Below are 18,095 nucleotides of genomic sequence, written 5' to 3'. Positions count from 1 at the left end.
TCTCCACCACGCCTGACAACATGTTTTCACATTCCCCACCCCTCTGCCCAGAAGTCTAATGGTCTCCCCTGGGTGTGCCTCTCCCAGGCACTACATCTCTAAAAGATTCTCTATCACTGCTATAGGTTATCTGCTCCTTCAGCATTCATTTAATTTTTTTCTTATGCCATGATAGTATTTTATTATATTAATGTATCATAATTTATTTAGCCACTCACTAATTTATGGATGTCCCCTTAGTTTCCAGTTCATTTCCAACTCAAAAAGCGATATTATATTTTTGTACATATAGGACCTTTTTGTCTTTCTTTTTTTAATGTTTTAATTTAATTAATTTAGGATATTTTCCCAAGGTTACATGATTCATATTCTTTCCCTCCCCCTTCCTGGAGCTAACAAGCAATTCCACTGGGTTTTTATATGTATCATTGATCAAAACCTATTTCCATTTTATTAATATTTGCAATACAGCGAGCATTTAAAGTCAACATCCCCAATCAAATCCCCATTGAACCACATGTTTTTATTCTGCATTTCTATTCCCATATTTCTTTCCCTGGATGTAGATAGTATTCTTTTTCATAAGTTCCTCTGGATTGTTCAGGATCATTGGGCATGCATTGACATTATAGCAAATGCATTTTAAACTTATATTACTGCAAAATCAAAAAAGTTAAAGAAAATCTTAATACTGGTGACATGCTTCAAATATAAAAAGGAGAGAAAAAATAAAAAACTGAAATAGTATATTGCACATGCAAGAAAACTATAATAATAAAAGAGTTTTAAAATTCAAAAATGTAGCTTATAATCATTGATAGACTGTGTCAGCTAAGAAAATATAGAATACAAGGATTTCTCACGAAAAATGAGATCCATTTTCTCTTCATATCTGGCCATGATCCACTGTGAGTATAAGCAAATGAATTTTACAAGGTAACAGTTTTTTTTTTTTAATAAAGAACAGTAATACAAATATGTAGGTATCAATATCCCCAAAATTCTCAATAGTCCAGTTAATTACAATAACAAACAAACCAACTATCATATTTCACATAAGTTGCTGTATGGCATTTTTAAAAGCCTATGAACTGATGGATATTTGTCACAATTTTACAAACTTAACAAATCTTTCAACCTTGTCAAATGCATTTTTAAACAAAGTGAAACTTATTTTGGGTTTAGAACATCATCAAGAATTCTTGATATCATTCTGGTGGAAGTGAAGTGAGCTGAAGCGTTATAAAAGCTCCTCTTTTGGGGGAGACATTCAGGGGTACCTTGGGATTAACTTCCCAGCTTCCGTTCACATTTTTCTAAATGTGGGAGTTGGGGATTATAATTGTATTTCACTTTAGCTACTAAAATGGGCCTTAACTCCTGTTAGGGGCAGGCAAAATGACCAGAGATTGTTAAAAAATTTTTTTTCTAAAAATCATGTCTAAAGAACCCTTAAAAAAATCAATTTGAGATATTTAGCTCATTAAATTTCCCAACGGTTGTTATACAATTGTAGCAATTTTCTGATGGAGTCCATCTATCCTCTATGTGACAATTTACAAAGTCAAAAATAGAAAATCTATTTTGATATGGGCTTATTCAATAATGTTTGTTCAGTGTAGTTATAGGGGAAAAGCAACATAATTTAACAGTATGTAAAACCCAGTACATTAAAATGATTCAGTATAACAGAATAGTATTGAATGCATTAATATATGAACTTAAAATGACAAAGTTAAATCTTAAACAAAACAATCAGCAAAATGCAATAGAATACAGGGATTTTTATAAAACATTGGAGTCTGAAAAGCCTTAAAAATATAACCTCCCGTCTCTTTAAAGTTCCTTGGTGTTTTTTTTTTTAATTATCCATTTAGATGCCTATTTTCAGAAGGCAGAAGATTGGTAAGGGGTAGGCAATGGGAGTTAAATGACCTGCCCAGGGCCACACTGCCAGGAAGTGTCTGAGGCCAGATTTTAGGCTCTCAATCCACTCAGCCACTGAGCTGCTTTCCCATAGTGAGGGTGGGTTTTTGGAATCCCAAATTTGGCCAAAGAATTGCAGGGAGCTGAATTTTTCTCCTGAATCTCAGGTGATATAAATAAAAGTATCAGGGCAGTCAAAAAGATATCCTTTTAAAGTAGCCATGCTTATAAGTTCCTGTTTGGAAAAGTCTCTTCATTCTTTCCTTCTTTCTCCCTCACTATGATCTCCTGCCCCCAGTCCATGTGGAGGCTAATTGTAGCCTAAAGAAAAAACACCCCTGTTTTTACCAGCTGGTGAAAGTGAGTCCTGGGCCTGGGGCAATAATCGATCTGCTTGGAGGCCAGAGTTGGTGGGCTGGGCATTTTGGGACTGGGAGAACAATATGGGTCTGGATTGAAGGCAGCAGCCGGGTGGGTCTGGGACCAAGTGAGCAGGCAGGAGTTGGGAGCTGGGAGCCGGGAGTCGGGAAGCAGGCAGGCAGGAGTGAGATGAGTCAAGAGGCTTGCTAAAAAACCTTGGAGAAATGTGGCTTTAAAAAAATCTAGGCAGTAGCTATTAAAAGCTGAACTTAGTCACAGTAGAGAAAAGATTTAGGAAAGTTAAGAAGATTGAGGTTATTTTGTCACAACCAATGTGGTCAGCCAAACCGTGAAAATTAAATTAGTTTCTCTACTAAAAGTATTATATTTTTAGAGGTTTATAAAAGATTATTAGAAATCAAGGAAATGAGAAAATATAAAATAAGAAAAGCACGTATCTAGGAGGGCTGAATAGCCCATTCAATTTCACTTACTACATCTTGAGAGACTCATGTGCTTAGAAGTGGAAGCAGAGAGAGCCAGTAGGCAGTACATCCCCTTTAAATAATAATTTGTGATCTCGCACTCAGGTGAGGTTATAGGGAATTCTGGAAACTGCCAAGGACTTCTGGGGATTTAAGTCTGGGGTTCAAATCTCCATTTTTACATGTAGGCCCCCCCTTTCCTTCTACCTGGTCTCTAGGATTCATTCATCATCCCTGAGAAGGGGCTAGTCCCATTCCTCTTCAGGAACTGTTTCCTCACCTTTGGCTCTACCCACAGCAGCCCCAATGCCAGCTCCCACACCACCCCCAAAAGCTGTGGCACCCACTGTGGCCCCTGTGGCCAAAGCTGTAGCCTCAGTAGTAAAAACAGTGGTGGCCACACCAGCTCCCACTATACCAAACCCCAGGATACCAGCTCCCACAACTCCACCCAGGGCAGAAGCCTGTCGACAGAAACGCATTTTATAGGAATCCTGGAAGTCCTCAGCTTTTTTCTGAATCTCTTCCTCAAAGCTGTTCATAAGTTGTTTCTTCCCTGGGCCCTTCAAAGTCATTCTGAGATTAAACAAGACAAAATCCTTCTTTTGTGAGAGGCATTTCCACATGTTTTTAGGAAGAATCTTCACAGCACCAAACATGTTCTTTGTGGAAGAATCCTGAAAGTATGGAAGAAGAAGCTGTGGCTGCTGACTGAGCACCTCAGCATTCTTTCCCTGAGCCCAAGTCTTTGCAATTCAGATTCCTTTTATTTTGAGAATTCAGGTATTCTTCATCTCAGTTCCCTTTCCCTACTAGATGAACTCAATTATGTTGTTTTTTTTTCTCTAAGAGAAAAAGTTTTAATGTTGCCTTTTATTCTTTCTATCTTACTTCTTTTTTACAAAGGTATGTCCTCGTGCTGGCGCCCAACTTACCAATTTCATCATCATATTCTATACTGTGACAGAGACTGGCACTAGAGAAAAAGCCATGCCTCCAGTGAAAGGTAGAAGCCATGTTTGGCCATTACCATTGTGGACAGAATTCAGGATGGTTGAGTGGAGACCACTGATTTTATTTCCTTTGGTTGCCTTTGCTTCTGACTCAGATCCATTTGTAGCTAAGCCAGAGATAATATTGGAAGTGTGTTAAATTGTCCAGACCCTAGATAATTATCTAGACTAGAAAGCTTTGGATGCTCGGTCAGTCATAGGGTCCAAAAACAAAGACCTGCCTTTTAAAATCTTAGCTTGAACAGTCTTCTTAGATTTTGTCTGGGGGTGGTAGCTGGTCAACAAGCATGACTAAAGAGCTATCAGCCAGTCCTTATCAGACAGAAGTTTTAACCACTCTTCACTAGCAGACTTAACTTGAAGTGGCTAAGCTGGCTCTGAGGAGATTGTGGTTACTGAGGGAGACAGGAAATCTGGTGGAGGAGCACCCATAGAGAGGAATTCTGGCCTAGTAAACCCAGTAGATTCTCCAGGGTACATCAGTGATCACTTTAGAATACAGAGGGGCAACTAACTGCCTTTGACGCTTTAAGATCCCTGATATCCCCTGGTGAATTCATGTGTAAAAATAATAGCTGTGCCTAATCACTCAGGTGGTAAGTATATTTGTATGATAAAATACCCTACATTCATGGAAGGAATATTTTGCTTTGAACTAACTCTATCCTCTGGATGCCTAGGGAAAAAGTAGAAATATCAATGGGAATCTATGAGTTGTGAGTAGATGTTGACCCTCAGAGTATCTTGTATCTGGAGTCATTCTTCTGAGAAGCTCATATGGGAGAAGGACAATTAAAACTCTGAAGGCTCACCTGTTCCGTTATGAAGTCCTCAAACTCTTTTCTAGCATCTTTAATCATCCTCATGTTGTAGAGCTCAGTAGTCATCTGTTCAATGAAAGAAGGCCCTCATGCATGTTGCCCTTCACTTACTGTCTCCATTTTGGAATTCTGTTCCAAGTCCCTCACCCACCTTTACTTTCTACTTAAACCTACTCCAACCCCATGTTCTCTTGAAGACAGATCCTGACTCCTTAGATCGGTTTCTCTTTCTAGAATTAAAACCCTTCCCAGAACTAAGAGCCAAGACTCTACCGAATCAAGCGAGGAAGAGAATCCAAATTCTTTCTTCTTTACCAGATCAGAGAGTTTCTGCAGATCAATTCAAAGGGATAATTAGGAGTTACAGGAGAAGGGACAGGTAGATATAAGATTCATTGAAGTTGGGGAAGTTGCACATACCAAGATCTTCTCAGCTAATTCTCTACCAGTGAGGAAATTCCCAGTTGACCATCTTGTCACATTCTGGACGGCTGAACTGCAAACGTCTGTGATGTAGGCTTGTAGATGCTCACAGAAATCTGGATCCATGTCTAAGAAAGAGAAGATGTGTGATCCTGGGAAACTGGAGTAGTCAGGAATAAGGTGGCTGGTGTTTAGAAGGGAATCAGAATGGTGGTGAGGGGAGATCAATTACACTTTGGGAAGAAGTTACAGGGACTTCTGGATAAAGAGGAAGTTACCTTCTGGATTTGCATTGCCACTGCATGCCACTTTTTTCCCAGGAAATGGCAAGAGGTAGCAGCGGGTTTGTTTACTCCTAAACGCCTTCTGAATCCTGGGATATTTGTCAGAGATTTTCTGTAGAAAAAGCAAGATCTCAAGATGGTTTCAGCCAGGCTTCAGGTGGTGGCTTCTTTCTCCAACCAACATTCCTAGGGCCCTCTCTCATTTTGAATGTTCCACTACTAATTTTCTTTCCTCCCTGAACCAAGACTGGATGTCCTTCTTTCCTGCCACCCTCCAAACAGCTGCCAAATTGATAGCCGTAAAGCACTGGCTCTATACATTAATCTCGATGGCTTTCTTTTGACTCTAGAATTAAATACAAACTTGTTTGGTATTTACAACCCCTCACAGTCTACCTTTCCAGGTTCATTATATTTACTGCTCTTTATATCCTCTATGATCTAGCCTTGAATTTGCTGTGTCTCTCCCTCCTTACAACCATCTCAAATGACTCCTCCTAAAGGACACCTTTCTCATTCAACCCAGTTGCTAGTATACCCCCACCAAAGATTTTGTTTATACTTATATGTGTACCTGCCATCTCCACCACTACCGTCATGAAAATGTAGGTTCTTTAAGGGCAACTTTTTTGCTTTAGATTCAACCTTCCCTAGGGTACAGGCCCTGCTCAACAGTAGGCATTTAACGAGTGCTTCTTGAATGAATCAGTCATTGAATCAATTGGCAAATGGTCCCACTTGCCTGCATCACATCATTCATGTGTGTTTCGCCTGCTTCCTCTCCAAACGTAGTTGGATAAAACCAGTCCCGGACTAACAGATCCAGATGCTGGAAGAGAAGAAAAGGCAAGACAGTTTGACAAGTGGATTCTAAAGGACGTTGAAGTCTCAGGATAAATGAACTGGGCAAATTGTGCCTCACCTGTATTGGTTCCATCTCAAAATATTTTCCTATCTCTTCAGCAATGTGGAGGAACATCTAGTAAGCAGATACAAGTTAAGGCCCTTTTTGTCACAGAACCAAGGTATCCTTAAACTCTAACTAACTCTCTCTTCTCTCTCTTCTCCCTCTCTCTGTCTCTGTCTCTGGCTCTCTGGGTCTGTCTCTGTCTCTCTGTCTCTGTCTGTCTCTGTCTCTGTCTCTGTCTCTGTCTCTGTCTCTCTGTCTCTGTCTGTCTCTGTCTCTGTCTCTCTGTCTCTCTCTGTCTCTGTCTCTGTCTCTCTGTCTCTCTCTGTCTCTGTCTCTGTCTCTGTCTCTCTGTCTCTCTGTCTCTCTCTCTCTGTCTCTGTCTGTCTGTCTGCTGTCTCCCCCCAACCCCCAAGAAAATCTACTGGTTCTCATAGCCACACACCGAAACCTTGCTTAGTTCTTTAGCTCATACCATTCATTTCTTCTCTTCCCCTTCTCCTGCTGGAAGTTATATATATATATATATATATATATATATATATATATATATATATATATATATATATATATACTCACTTCTAGATGATCCAAATCTGTTTCCTTCAGCATCCGAGAGACATTGAGAATCTGGGGAACAAGGAAGACAGGGAAGTAGGCAGGGAAGCCAAAGGCAGGAGAGTTTCAGAAAGCAGGAACTCTAGTTGTTAGAACAGACACATTCTCAGAAAGGGATTATTACATCTTATGAGAGAAAAGGAAAATCAAATCTTGTCTATTAAAGTTAGGGGCTACTTTTAAAATATTGCCTCAGGGACTCTTTAGAGCCAGAAGATATTAATTACAAACATAGAAGCTAGGGAGAATCGAGCCATCTTTTTCACTAAGCACACAGTGGCTGGTCCAAATTCAATCTCTCTGACCTAGAATTTTCATTATTTTTTTTCTTTATACAACATAGACATCAATGATATCATGATTAAAACATACAAATCATATCCACTTTAAATTGTATGACCGTGTGGATTATTCTAACCATTTATTCCCAATTACAACAATATAGATAGCAATCCTATCCCATTACGACATCTTTTGTAATTTTTTAAAAATCAAGATAATGAAAATATTTTCACCATTCCTCTTTGGCTCAGTGCCTGAGTTATAATTCAAATCTGGCCTAGAAATCCTACTAGGCCAGAAATCAGCTAGAAGGGGAGCTGTCTGAGAGAGGAGAACCCACAGGCTAGGGAACAAAATGCCTGGGTCCTAGGCTTTCACCTGAAAGGAGCTGAGCAGCATGCTGAGAGCAATGAGCTTGGCATTCATTTCCTTGTCCGTTTCTAGACTTATGGTCCCTTCTGTGTCCACAAGAAATACAGCCACCTAGAGGATAGAGGGGAGAGCCAGGGCATGAGGTCAAAGCTTGCCTGTGGCCCTCTCATCTTTCTGCCCTTCTTTCCTCAGGATTCTTCTAACCATCACCTGCCTCTCTTCCCTCTGTTTCTCTCCTCTCTTCTCTCTCTTATTTTCCCCCATCCCATATATCCACCTTCCATCTTCTTTTCCATCATCCACCCTTTACCTTATTCTGACTTTTGCCTCCCACTTTCCAACTCCCCAGTTCTGTCCTTTTACCTCTTTCCCCTTCTCCTTCAGAATAAATGGCTGGCTCCATATCCATAGGCCCTTGGTGATGCTTTGGGCTCCTGGTTTACACTGGAACCCCTGAGGAGCTCTTCCTCCTTTCATCCATTGGGGATCCTTGGACTTCTAGAAGAGAAAGTGATTAATAAATCATTTCTCCCCAGGGTTCAAATATCATTTGTATAACATTTCTCCTTTAGAACCCATTTTGCTCTCTTTTCAAAAACCACGTCTGGGTCTCTTAACCTTGAGCTTCTTTCAGAGACTTTCTGCCTCCACTCATTTCCCTTCTTCCCATGGTCCTGTCCTGTCCTCTCCTTCACTTTCTAGGCCACAGAACCCCAGTCCCAGATCTTACCAGACCCTGCAATCTTTGGATTAGATAGTTGAGAAGAAAAGACTTTCCTGTTCTCTGCTCCCCCGCGACAGAGATGACACAGACTTGAGTATTCCTGGCTTGAGGGTGATTCAGACACTGAGACAGAACATCTTCATCCAGGGTGAAATCCTTGGCGGAGTTAACTTGAATCAACGGCAGAGGTTTTGCTTCCACATTGGAAACATCACAGGGGATCTGAGGAGAAGAAGGAAAATTCTGTAAACTTCCTAGTCTACTTGGTCTTGACCATATAAGGAAAGAGTTCCCCTTCTGTCATCCTAACCTGTCTAGAAAGAACCCAGAATTCACAACCTTGTCCTGAATTGGGCAAAAAGTAATTGATTGAGTGCTTGCTTTATGGGAAACACTCTGCTCATGAGACCCAGAAACTCGTAAGACGGTAGAGCATCTCTGACCTGGTCTGAGTTTGCCCTCTGTTGAAGGGAGTTCATATTCTCCAACAAACCCCGGAGTCGCGTGTCTGGAACTAGCTTACTCCTGTCACAACGTCTACGGCACTCGGGGCAGCGAGCTGGCCGGGAACCTGGGGCACCTGAGTCCCAATGACAGGTGATGCACTGAGCACAGAAGTTGTGGCCACATTCAATGGAGACAGGATCCCGGAACAACTCCAAACAGATGGAGCAGTTGAGTTCAAAGTTCAAGAAGTCCAACGTTCTCGGTGAGGGGTTTCTCAGAAGGAAGCTGGATCTAAAGGTACAGAAAGAGGTCTAGATGTGGGAAGGGCTGTAGGAGATAATGGGGGAGCTGGGATCATGGCTAGGATTTAAGAGAGAAGGGTAGGGGGCAGCTAGGTGGCTCATAGATCGAGAGCCAGGTCTAGAGATGGGACGTTCAAATCTAACCTCAGACACTTCCTGGCTCACCACCCTGGGCAGGAACTTAACCCTCATTGCCTAGTCCTTATGGCTCTTCTGCCTTAGAACCAATACATAGTATTAATTCCAAGAGAGAAGGAAAGGATTTAAAAAGAGGGAGAGAAAGGGTTAGGGTTAGGGTTAGTAAGAGGGAACAAATGCAAGTAGATATTTTGATATATAATTTCTCTTTTTGATCCCTCTTCATAAATCTATTTCCTTGTGGATCGCTGTGGCAAGGAGAGATTGCTAAAGAAGTGGAGGAGGAATTCCTATTCTTCTTGACCCCAGACTAATTTGCTTATTATAGAATCTTAGAAATAAAAGGAATATCGTAGGTCTTCCAGCCTGACTCGTCACCTAATGCAGGAATACCTTCTTATAGCACTATCTTCTATTTGAATATTTCCAGAGACAAAAAATTCCCTATAGGTCAAAGAAAACGATTCTCTTGTTGGATAACACTCATTTTTACAAAATTCCTTTTTACATAGAATTGAAATCTCAGCCTTACTATAAATTTCACTGACTAGTAGTGATTTTGCCTTCTGTAAGAGGCCACAAAGAAAAAGATTCTTTCTTCCCCATCTAATATCCTTTCAGATATTAGAAGACAACTATCATGTTTCCCCTAAGTCATGACTTCTTTAGGCTAAACAACCCAAATCTCCTTCAAACTGGGCTCATGATTGAATATTAACCATCACTTCTACTTACAAACGGTCATTTCTGTTTTCCATTGAGAAGGATTTTTATTCCTTGAGAAGATGAAATAAAAAAGCGACAGACAAGACAGAATAGTTAGTGCTGGTCCTTGGCATCCTACAACTCCCTCCTTCTCTCCCCTTCACCCCTTCTCCCCCTCCCTCCCTCTTTTTTCTTCCTTCCTTCCTCTTTCTTTCTTTCTTTTGTTCTTTCTTTATCTCTGTCCCTCTCTTTTTCCCTTTTTAAAAAAAAAAAAACTCCTCACCTTCTGTCTTAAAATCAATACTAAGTTTCAGTTCCAAAACTGAAGCAGTAAGGGCTAGGTAATTGAATTTAAGTGACTTGCCCAGGATCACACAACTAGGAAGTATCTGAGACTAGATTTGATCCCAGGTCCTCCCATATACAGGCCTTGCCTTCTACCTACTGAGTCATTTAGCTACCTCTCTATTCCTTTCTAGATAATGGTATACCTGTTCAACCCCAGGCCTCCTAGCCTTCCTATAGTTTTCACTTTAGTATTAGAGTCCTTCTATACCAGTAATGGAAAACCTTTTTGAGATGGAGGGCTGTGCTTGTGTCCCCTGCCCCCAGCATTACCCCAGACAGGGGAGGAAGGAATCACTCCCATTGGGGGTTGGGGAGTGAAGAATGTCTTCAGGTACAGGGAGAGGAGGAGGGGAACAGCCCTGCCCAGAGTCCTTCTGGGTTTCTAGTAAGGAATTCTGGTGGGCAACTGCAGGCATGCCCATAGGGGGGGCTCTGCCTGCCCTTTTGGGCACATGCACCATAGGTTTGCCATCATGGTTCTATACTTTTATCTTCCTTCCAGATCAATTCCCCTCCCATTTGACTGTTCCAATCCCACTATCCTCCCAAAAGATCCATTCCTCTCCCTTTGAGCTCAAGATCTTGGTGGCTAGGTGGTACAAAGCACTGACTGTGGAGTCTGGGAGACCTTAGTTCAAATCAGATCTCAAAACTTGCTAGCTATGTAACCCTGGGCAAGTTAGTTCACTCTGTTTGCCTCAGTTTTCTCATCTGTACAATGATCCTGAAAAATAAATAGCAAACCACTCAAGGATCTTTGCCAAGAAAACCCCAAATGGGGTCACAAAGAATCCAAAAGTACTGAACAAGAACAACAACTTACCTGTCTGGTCAACCAAACACAAAATAAACCTGATAAAACAGGTTCTGTTCTCAGAAGTGACTAGATGAGGGAGATTAAGAGTGGGGAGGAGGCCAGAGAAGACAGAGGGGTCCTAGGAGAAAAGAGAAAGCCAGAGATTATGAGAATATACTTTCCTGCCTTAAAGGTGTACATGCACTGGGAAAGGAGACAACTAAGTTTCTCAATTTAGCCCTCATTTCCATCCCATTCTATTATCCTCCCAACATTCCATTGCTCTTACCCCAATTCCATCCCCAGTATCTCCACCACCCCAGACCTAGTCCTCTTCCATTAAACTCAAGTCTGGTCTGTCTGGAATAAATGGGGTAAACAAGTTCTGTTCTTGGAAGTGACTAGATGGGGGAAAGGTTTGAGGGTGGGGATGATGCAGGGAGAGAGGAAATCAGAGACTGCATGAATATACTTTCCTGCCTTAATAAAAACTGTACCTGCACTGGGAAAGGGATGGGCACAGGTCCCCTCTTCAGTCTTCAACCAGCCTCTGTCCAAGAAGGAAAATGAAACCACTGTAGGATGTTTTGGAAGAGGAGTCTGCCCAGGAACCAGAAAGAGTAGTAACCAGCTCAGAGTCCAGGAAATAGACTGTGAAGGCAGCCCCTGAGTTCAGGAATGGAGCTGAGGAGACTTGGAAAAGAAAAGAGAAAGTGGAAGAGAAAGTGGAAAGGGAGTCAGGGGAAACACAACACATGACTTCACTTATTGTTTTATTGCACAAGCTTTTCCAGTAAAACATGTGATTTTCAGTAAGAAAAGAATTGCTAACATTTGCAAAACATTTAACATACATTTTCTCATTTGATTCTCATGGTCATCTGTAATACTATTGGTGATGGTTTTCCCATTTTATAGATAAGCAAATGGACTCAGAAAGAAGAAGAGCCTTGACTATAGTTATAGAGGTCATAAGGAGATAGATTCCCAGCCCAGGTTTCTTCTGACTCCATATCCAAATGCCTGTCCTATTCAAGGTTCTTTGCAAAGACCTATGGGGAGATGGAAAGAAAAAATAACCGTAGACCCAGCCTCCAAAGAGCTGACAATTATTAGCTGGGGCTAGGGTTAAAAATCAAAACAAATAGATGTAGTTTCCCCTCTAGGTCCGGGTTGTGGGTGGACTCCCCAGGGGATGACTACCCCAGGTTCAAAGTACTCTGTGGAGCCACACAACTAAAACTATAGCCCAGGGTGCCCATGCATGTATTTACTATAAGCAGTCTGCCAGAGGACACCATCGGCTTAAAATAAAGGTATTAGTGATATGGCATAACATGTAGAGTTGTAACAAACTATCCCCCCATAAACCTGGGGCCCCCTCTTTCCCAAATTGTGCATTGATGCCCATAGCACTAAAGGGAAGTGTGGGCATGATCACGGACATCACTAGCTGAGAGGTACAAAGAAAAGGAACACACATGGTCAACACACCTCCAAAATTTCAGGGTAAGTGGGATAAAAATGATGAACACCTACCTCATTTAAATTACTCATCTGGAATCAGAAGTTAGAGGAATTTTTAAAAAGCAGTTGTTTATTCCTTTCATGGAAGGGGCACCTCAACAACAGGCTACCAAAGTACAAATTGACTAGGCACAAGCAGGCAATATATACAGATTCCTAATGCAAGACCCCACTCACACACACTCCTCCCACACCTATCAGGACCCCCGACTCCCACCCAAATGGGCCTTGTCTTACAGTCTAAAACATGTGTGCTCTAACCCACTTCAGGGTACAGAAGAAGTAGTATTTGAACATTTTTTAAAGATAAACGGAGCAACTAAATTGTTCATCACCCTTGAATCAGGGGCATTCCAACCCCAATCAGTCTCTTTCCCATGTGAAATTTAGATTACTCCACCCTACTTAGATCTTACTTTATGGAAAAGATGAAATTGTAATCTCCTGATTGAACAATGAAGGTACTTAGTTCTTACCTTATAGTGAAGCTAGAACTTTAAGCTAAGTCTATTTTAAGATCTTAATACAAAAAGGTGCAAAGTAACTATAAAGGGTAAATCAATCACAGAAAGGTTAAGTAACTAACAAACATTGAACTTATCAAAGAAGTGTTAAGTAACTCAAAAAGATGAGAAGATGAGATGATGAGAAATGAGAAGATGAGAACTAAAGAAAGGGCAGTCCTGGAAAAAAAAAGCCTCTGATGTGATTGGTAGACGTGAAAATTTAGAGGAGGGGACACAAGAGTAGAAGGTCTATATATTTTGTATCACTTCCTCTCTCCGGTACTTTTGGCAGCAGAGAGTTGTCTGGTGGCAGCATGCTGGGCCTTTTGGCATCTTGGAGGGGCCACAACTATTGTCCGGTTCAGTGGTGAGTTTCTGGCTGAGTCTTTCCCCTTTACTTTTCAACTTTATCCTCTTAGAAGTCTCCAATCTTCTTCAGAGACCTAGTGGCGGAGATCTTGAACTCCACTGGCAAAGGCCAGGTGGGAGAAATCCTATACCTTCTTCCCTCTTACTCCTTAAATCCTTCCCTCTATATTAATTAAAATTACCATAAATCTCCAGACTGAGTTGGGTATTTTATTTGGGATTTTCCCCTGTTGACCCATTAATTTAGATTTTAAGTCACAACCCTAAAATTATCTCCACACTCAGGCTTGTCAAGAATCTTTAGATAAATAGTCAACAGAAGGTTTTGTTTTTTAATATTTAAAACAGGCTAGCCATCCTTTTCCCAATTAAGCTAATTGGGTATTAACCAGAACTTTCACCTGGGGGACATTGGGAGTGGGTATAGGCCTAAGAGTTTATTTTATTTAATTTTTTATGCATCCTCTTTTTAAAAAATCATTTTTTAAAGAATATTTTTCCATGGTTACATGCTTCATGATTTTTCCCATCCCTCTTCCTTTCCTCCTCCTGGAGTTGACAAGCAATTCCACTGGGTTATACATGTATCATTGTTCAAAACCAATTTCCATATTATTCATATTTGCAATAAAGTGATCTAAGTGTTTATTTTGAGAAGCACACACATTGTCTTTCACTCAAGGGCCCCAGCATCTTTTCTCTCTCCTATTACCCCACCTCCTCACTCCTCTGCAGTGGACTAGACACTCCACTGAGTTCCTTGTGTCTACTCTTCTTAACAGCTCAGGTCCAAATTGAAGAGTATCTGTTTCTACTTGCTATGGAGCTGAGGAGCAAAATATTCATTTGGCCATGCTGAGGAGCAGGCATTGTATCTTGGAGGCAATAGAGAGCTGATGAAGTTTATTGTGCTTTAGGAAGATACTTTTGACAACTCTCTGACTGCAAATTGAAGAGAAAAGAAGGAAGAAAGGAAAGAAGGAAGGAATTGAGTAAGTGCTTTCTATGTGCCTGATGCTGACAGAATATCATTTTATCCTCACAATGGTCCTGAAATGTAGGTGTTAGTTGTTGAGGAAACTGAGGCCAGATTTGACCCCAGGATCTCCTTTCTCTAGACCCGGCTCTTAATCCACTGAGTCACACTAGCTGCCTCCTTCAATATCTCCCATAGTTGATGGATAGTTCCACTGGGTTTTACATGTGTCATTGATCAAGTATTTCCATATGATTAATATTTGCACTACCATGATCATTTAGCATCTATGTCCCCAATAACACATGTGATCAAGGAGTTATTTCTATTTTATGTTTCTATTTCTACAATTCTTCCTCTGAATGTGGATCGTATTCTTCCTCATAGGTCTCAGAATTGTCCTGGATCATTGCATTGCTGCTAGTAGAGAAGCTCATTACATTCAATTGTACCACCGTGTATCAGTCTCTGTGTACATTGTTCTCCTGGTTCTGCTCCTCTCGCTCTGCATCACCTCCTGGAGGTTGTTCCAGTCTCCATGGAATTCCTCCACTTTATTATTCCTTTTAGCACAATAGTATTCCATCACCAACATGTACCACAATTTGTTCAGCTGTTCCTCATTTGAAGGGCATCCCCTCATTTTCCAATTTTTTGCCACCATAAAGAGTGCCGCTATGAATATTTTGGTACAAGTACAAGTCTTTTACCCTATCATCTCTTTGGGGTACAAACCCAGCAGTGCTATGCCTGGATCAAAGGGCAGACAGTCTTTTATTGCCCTTTGGGCATAGTTCCAAATTGCCCTCTAGAATGTTTGGATCAATTCACAACTCCACTAGCAATGTGCCAAGGAGATAAGACTAGCATAGTTAAAACATTTCCCAGCCTTGTGTTGGCACGGAGTCTGTGGGGATTGCTGAGCTTGTTGCTTGGCCAATGTATACATGTACCTAGCCAGAATTGAGGCTTTATACTTAAATCTATTTTCATACCACCATGGCGTATTTTAGGGTAAGCAACCTCTCCTGAACCACTTTCTACCCATCCTCCCCAACTCATGCTTCCCCAAAGCCCCAAACCCTTGCACGTTTGGGGGTGTAAAGATTAAAATTAATACACAATAACTAAGTATTATATTTTAAATGTTTTATTAATAATAACTAAAGCAAAAGAACTGCCTAAACTCAGCCCAGTCACAGGTCAAAGAAAGAGGGAAGAGTTACAGTCACTTAAATACAATCACACAAAACAAGGGGACACAGGAAAAAGGGAATTTTGGGAAATACTAGGGACTTCTGGGAAATGAAGTCCAAAGGTATAAAATATTCATTTACACATGGAAATCGTACAAAGAAAGGAAGAAGAGGAGAGACACATAAGGAGTGTACAGAGAATAGGGAAGAGATGAAGGAGCCAATGAGGAAGAATAGTAACAGATAATCCTGCACTGGATATCTCATAGCTTCATTAAACTATAAAAGTCCCTCTGTCTTTGAGGTTTTCTCTGCAAGGATACTGAAGTGCCTTGCTATTTTCTTCTCCAATGACCTTCTGTCAGAACTTTCTACTATGATCCATCTAGGGTAACCAAGTAATACCAACAATTTCAAATATGTAAACCACACCACTCTGATGGCAGAAAATGAAGAAGTATTTAGAAGTCTCTTGATGAGGGTAAAAACTGGCTTAATGTATAACATAAAAAATAACCTAAGATCTTGGCAAACCGGTCTAGTCACTTCTTGACAATAGAAAGAGGGGGGAAATGGAAGCAGCCTCAGATTTTATATTCTTGGGTTCAAAGATAACTCTAGCCATGAAATGAAAAGTTTGCACCTTGGAAGGAAAGCTATAGCAAATCTGGACAGCATATTAAAAAGCAGAGATTTCAGCATACCAAAGAATGTCTGTATAGCCAAAACTACTCAGAGGAACGTATGATTGTGAGAAATAATCTATAAGGAAAGCTGAGTGCTACAGAATCAGCACTTTTGAATTATGGTGCTGGAGAAGACTTTTGAGAGTCCCTTGGACAGCAAGGAGATCAAATCAGTTAAGCAATAAATTAAGATTATTTAGTGGAAGTTCAAATACTGAAGCTGGGCATTTAAATACTTTGGCCACATAATGAGAAGACAGGACTTATTGGAAAAGGTCCTAATATTGGAAAAAATTGAAAGCAAAAGAAGAGAAGAGGATGGCAGAGGATGACATGGACAGTGCCATGGAAACAATAAGCATATACTTTGGATGTACTTTGGGACATATGGAGGATAGAAGGACCTAGTGTGAAATGGTCCATGAGATCATGGACAGTCAGACATGACTGAATGATGAAGGACCATAGGAGATAAGGAGATACCCCTCCCTTTCCAATTCCCCTTTTATGTGTTGTTTTCCCCTATTGGAATACAAGTTCTTTTGAGAGCAGAAACTGCCTTGTTTGTTTGCATTTGTATCCCCAGCACTGAGCACAGTCTCTGGCACATAGTTAATGCTTAATAAATGCTCAATAAATGGGGTGTATGGGGTGCTCAGGCAGGGGTAGTATCTCTGGTATGGAGGGCTTGTCGTGCCCTCCTAGGGCAGCTCTCCAGCCTCAGACCCTCACCTGACACCCAGCTCTCACTTGTGGCTCCCAGTAGCTGCTAGCATGTGGCAGCGGCCACACCTCGGGCAACAGCTTCGACAAGCCGGCTAAACCTTGTGAGGGTAGCCATCGGGTCATCGACCCCTGGTGAACCAGGGCGACTGCTGCCAAACAGATGGAAGAAACCAACAAGAAGGTTCAACGGCTGAGAGGGCGACGCAGCAAAGGCACTGTGGAGTGCTTAGGGCGTGATGGAGCACAAAAGACAACACGGCCATCCAATGCAGCTGAGGAAGTCTCCAGGTGTAACGACTTTTCGTGCCACTGGACCCAGGCTTCCAACGCCGAGAGAGTGGGACTGTCTCTGTGCATCGGCTTTTCCACTTAAATCTCCTTCACGCACAAGTGTCTTTGTGCACACTCATCTATCCATAGATGAAAACGCACAAAGACAATCGTCATCCTCGGTTACAGAGAGACTACTACTATAAATGCTCTATCTTCCCATCAAAGCTCTCTACTCTCCTCACAGGAGAATCTTTTATTTTAGTAGTATAGTAATAGGCCACAATTATCTGGTATTTCAAATTTTGCAAAGTAATTTATATGCCATCTCATTTGAATCTCACAACAATTTTACAGAGGAGTGAACTGAGGCTCAGAGATGTTTAGTGATTTGCCTAAAGCCTCACAACTAATAAGTATCTGATGAAGGTTTTGAACTGAACTTTCTCTCTCTCTGTCTCTCTCTCTCTCTCTCTCTCTCTCTCTCTCTCTGTCTCTCTCTCTCTCTCTGTCTCTCTGTCTCTCTCTCTCTCTCTCTCTCTCTCTGTCTGTCTCTCTTTCTCTGTCTGTCTGTCTCTCTCTCTCTCTTTCTCTGTCTCTCTGTCTCTCCTCTCTCTGCCTCTGTCTGTCTGTCTGTCTGTCTGTCTGTCTGTCTGTCTGTCTGTCTCCTCTCTCCAAGTCTAATACTGTCTTCCAAGGTTCTTGAGGCACAACTTTCATTTTTGCTTCTTTATCCCCAGGACCTAGACTACTGTCTTGAATGTAATAAGTGCTTCATAAAATATCGTTCAATTGAGTTGAATTCTCCTTTTCACCCTGTCTTCTCTAAGTCAAGTGACTATCTCTTAAGAAGAGAGAATCTGTCCTCTCTCCCCTCCCTCCTCCTGT

The 18,095-nt window shown here is 41.3% G+C and overlaps 1 protein-coding gene across 1 annotated transcript; it reads right to left on the bottom strand.

Moving 5' to 3' along the window:
• Positions 1-232: 232 nt before the first annotated feature.
• Positions 233-11,752, bottom strand: LOC130455649 (RING finger protein 112-like). The gene is made up of 15 exons (XM_056806732.1): positions 11,449-11,752; positions 10,979-11,090; positions 9,838-9,878; positions 8,659-8,953; positions 8,222-8,437; positions 7,855-7,989; positions 7,498-7,602; positions 6,799-6,849; positions 6,235-6,291; positions 6,055-6,141; positions 5,307-5,424; positions 5,026-5,156; positions 4,879-4,935; positions 4,597-4,671; positions 233-3,448 (listed from the first exon to the last, which is right to left on the bottom strand). Exons 3-15 carry the CDS (start codon positions 9,858-9,860, stop codon positions 3,017-3,019), a joined length of 1,782 nt encoding a protein of 593 aa, XP_056662710.1. The 5' UTR covers positions 9,861-9,878; positions 10,979-11,090; positions 11,449-11,752; the 3' UTR covers positions 233-3,016.
• Positions 11,753-18,095: the final 6,343 nt, after the last annotated feature.

Source organism: Monodelphis domestica, chromosome 7 (assembly GCF_027887165.1).
Source record: "Monodelphis domestica isolate mMonDom1 chromosome 7, mMonDom1.pri, whole genome shotgun sequence".
Lineage (NCBI taxonomy): Eukaryota > Metazoa > Chordata > Mammalia > Didelphimorphia > Didelphidae > Monodelphis > Monodelphis domestica.
The sequence above is the reverse complement of the archived record's forward strand: the minus strand, read 5'-3'. Positions and strand labels throughout refer to the sequence as shown.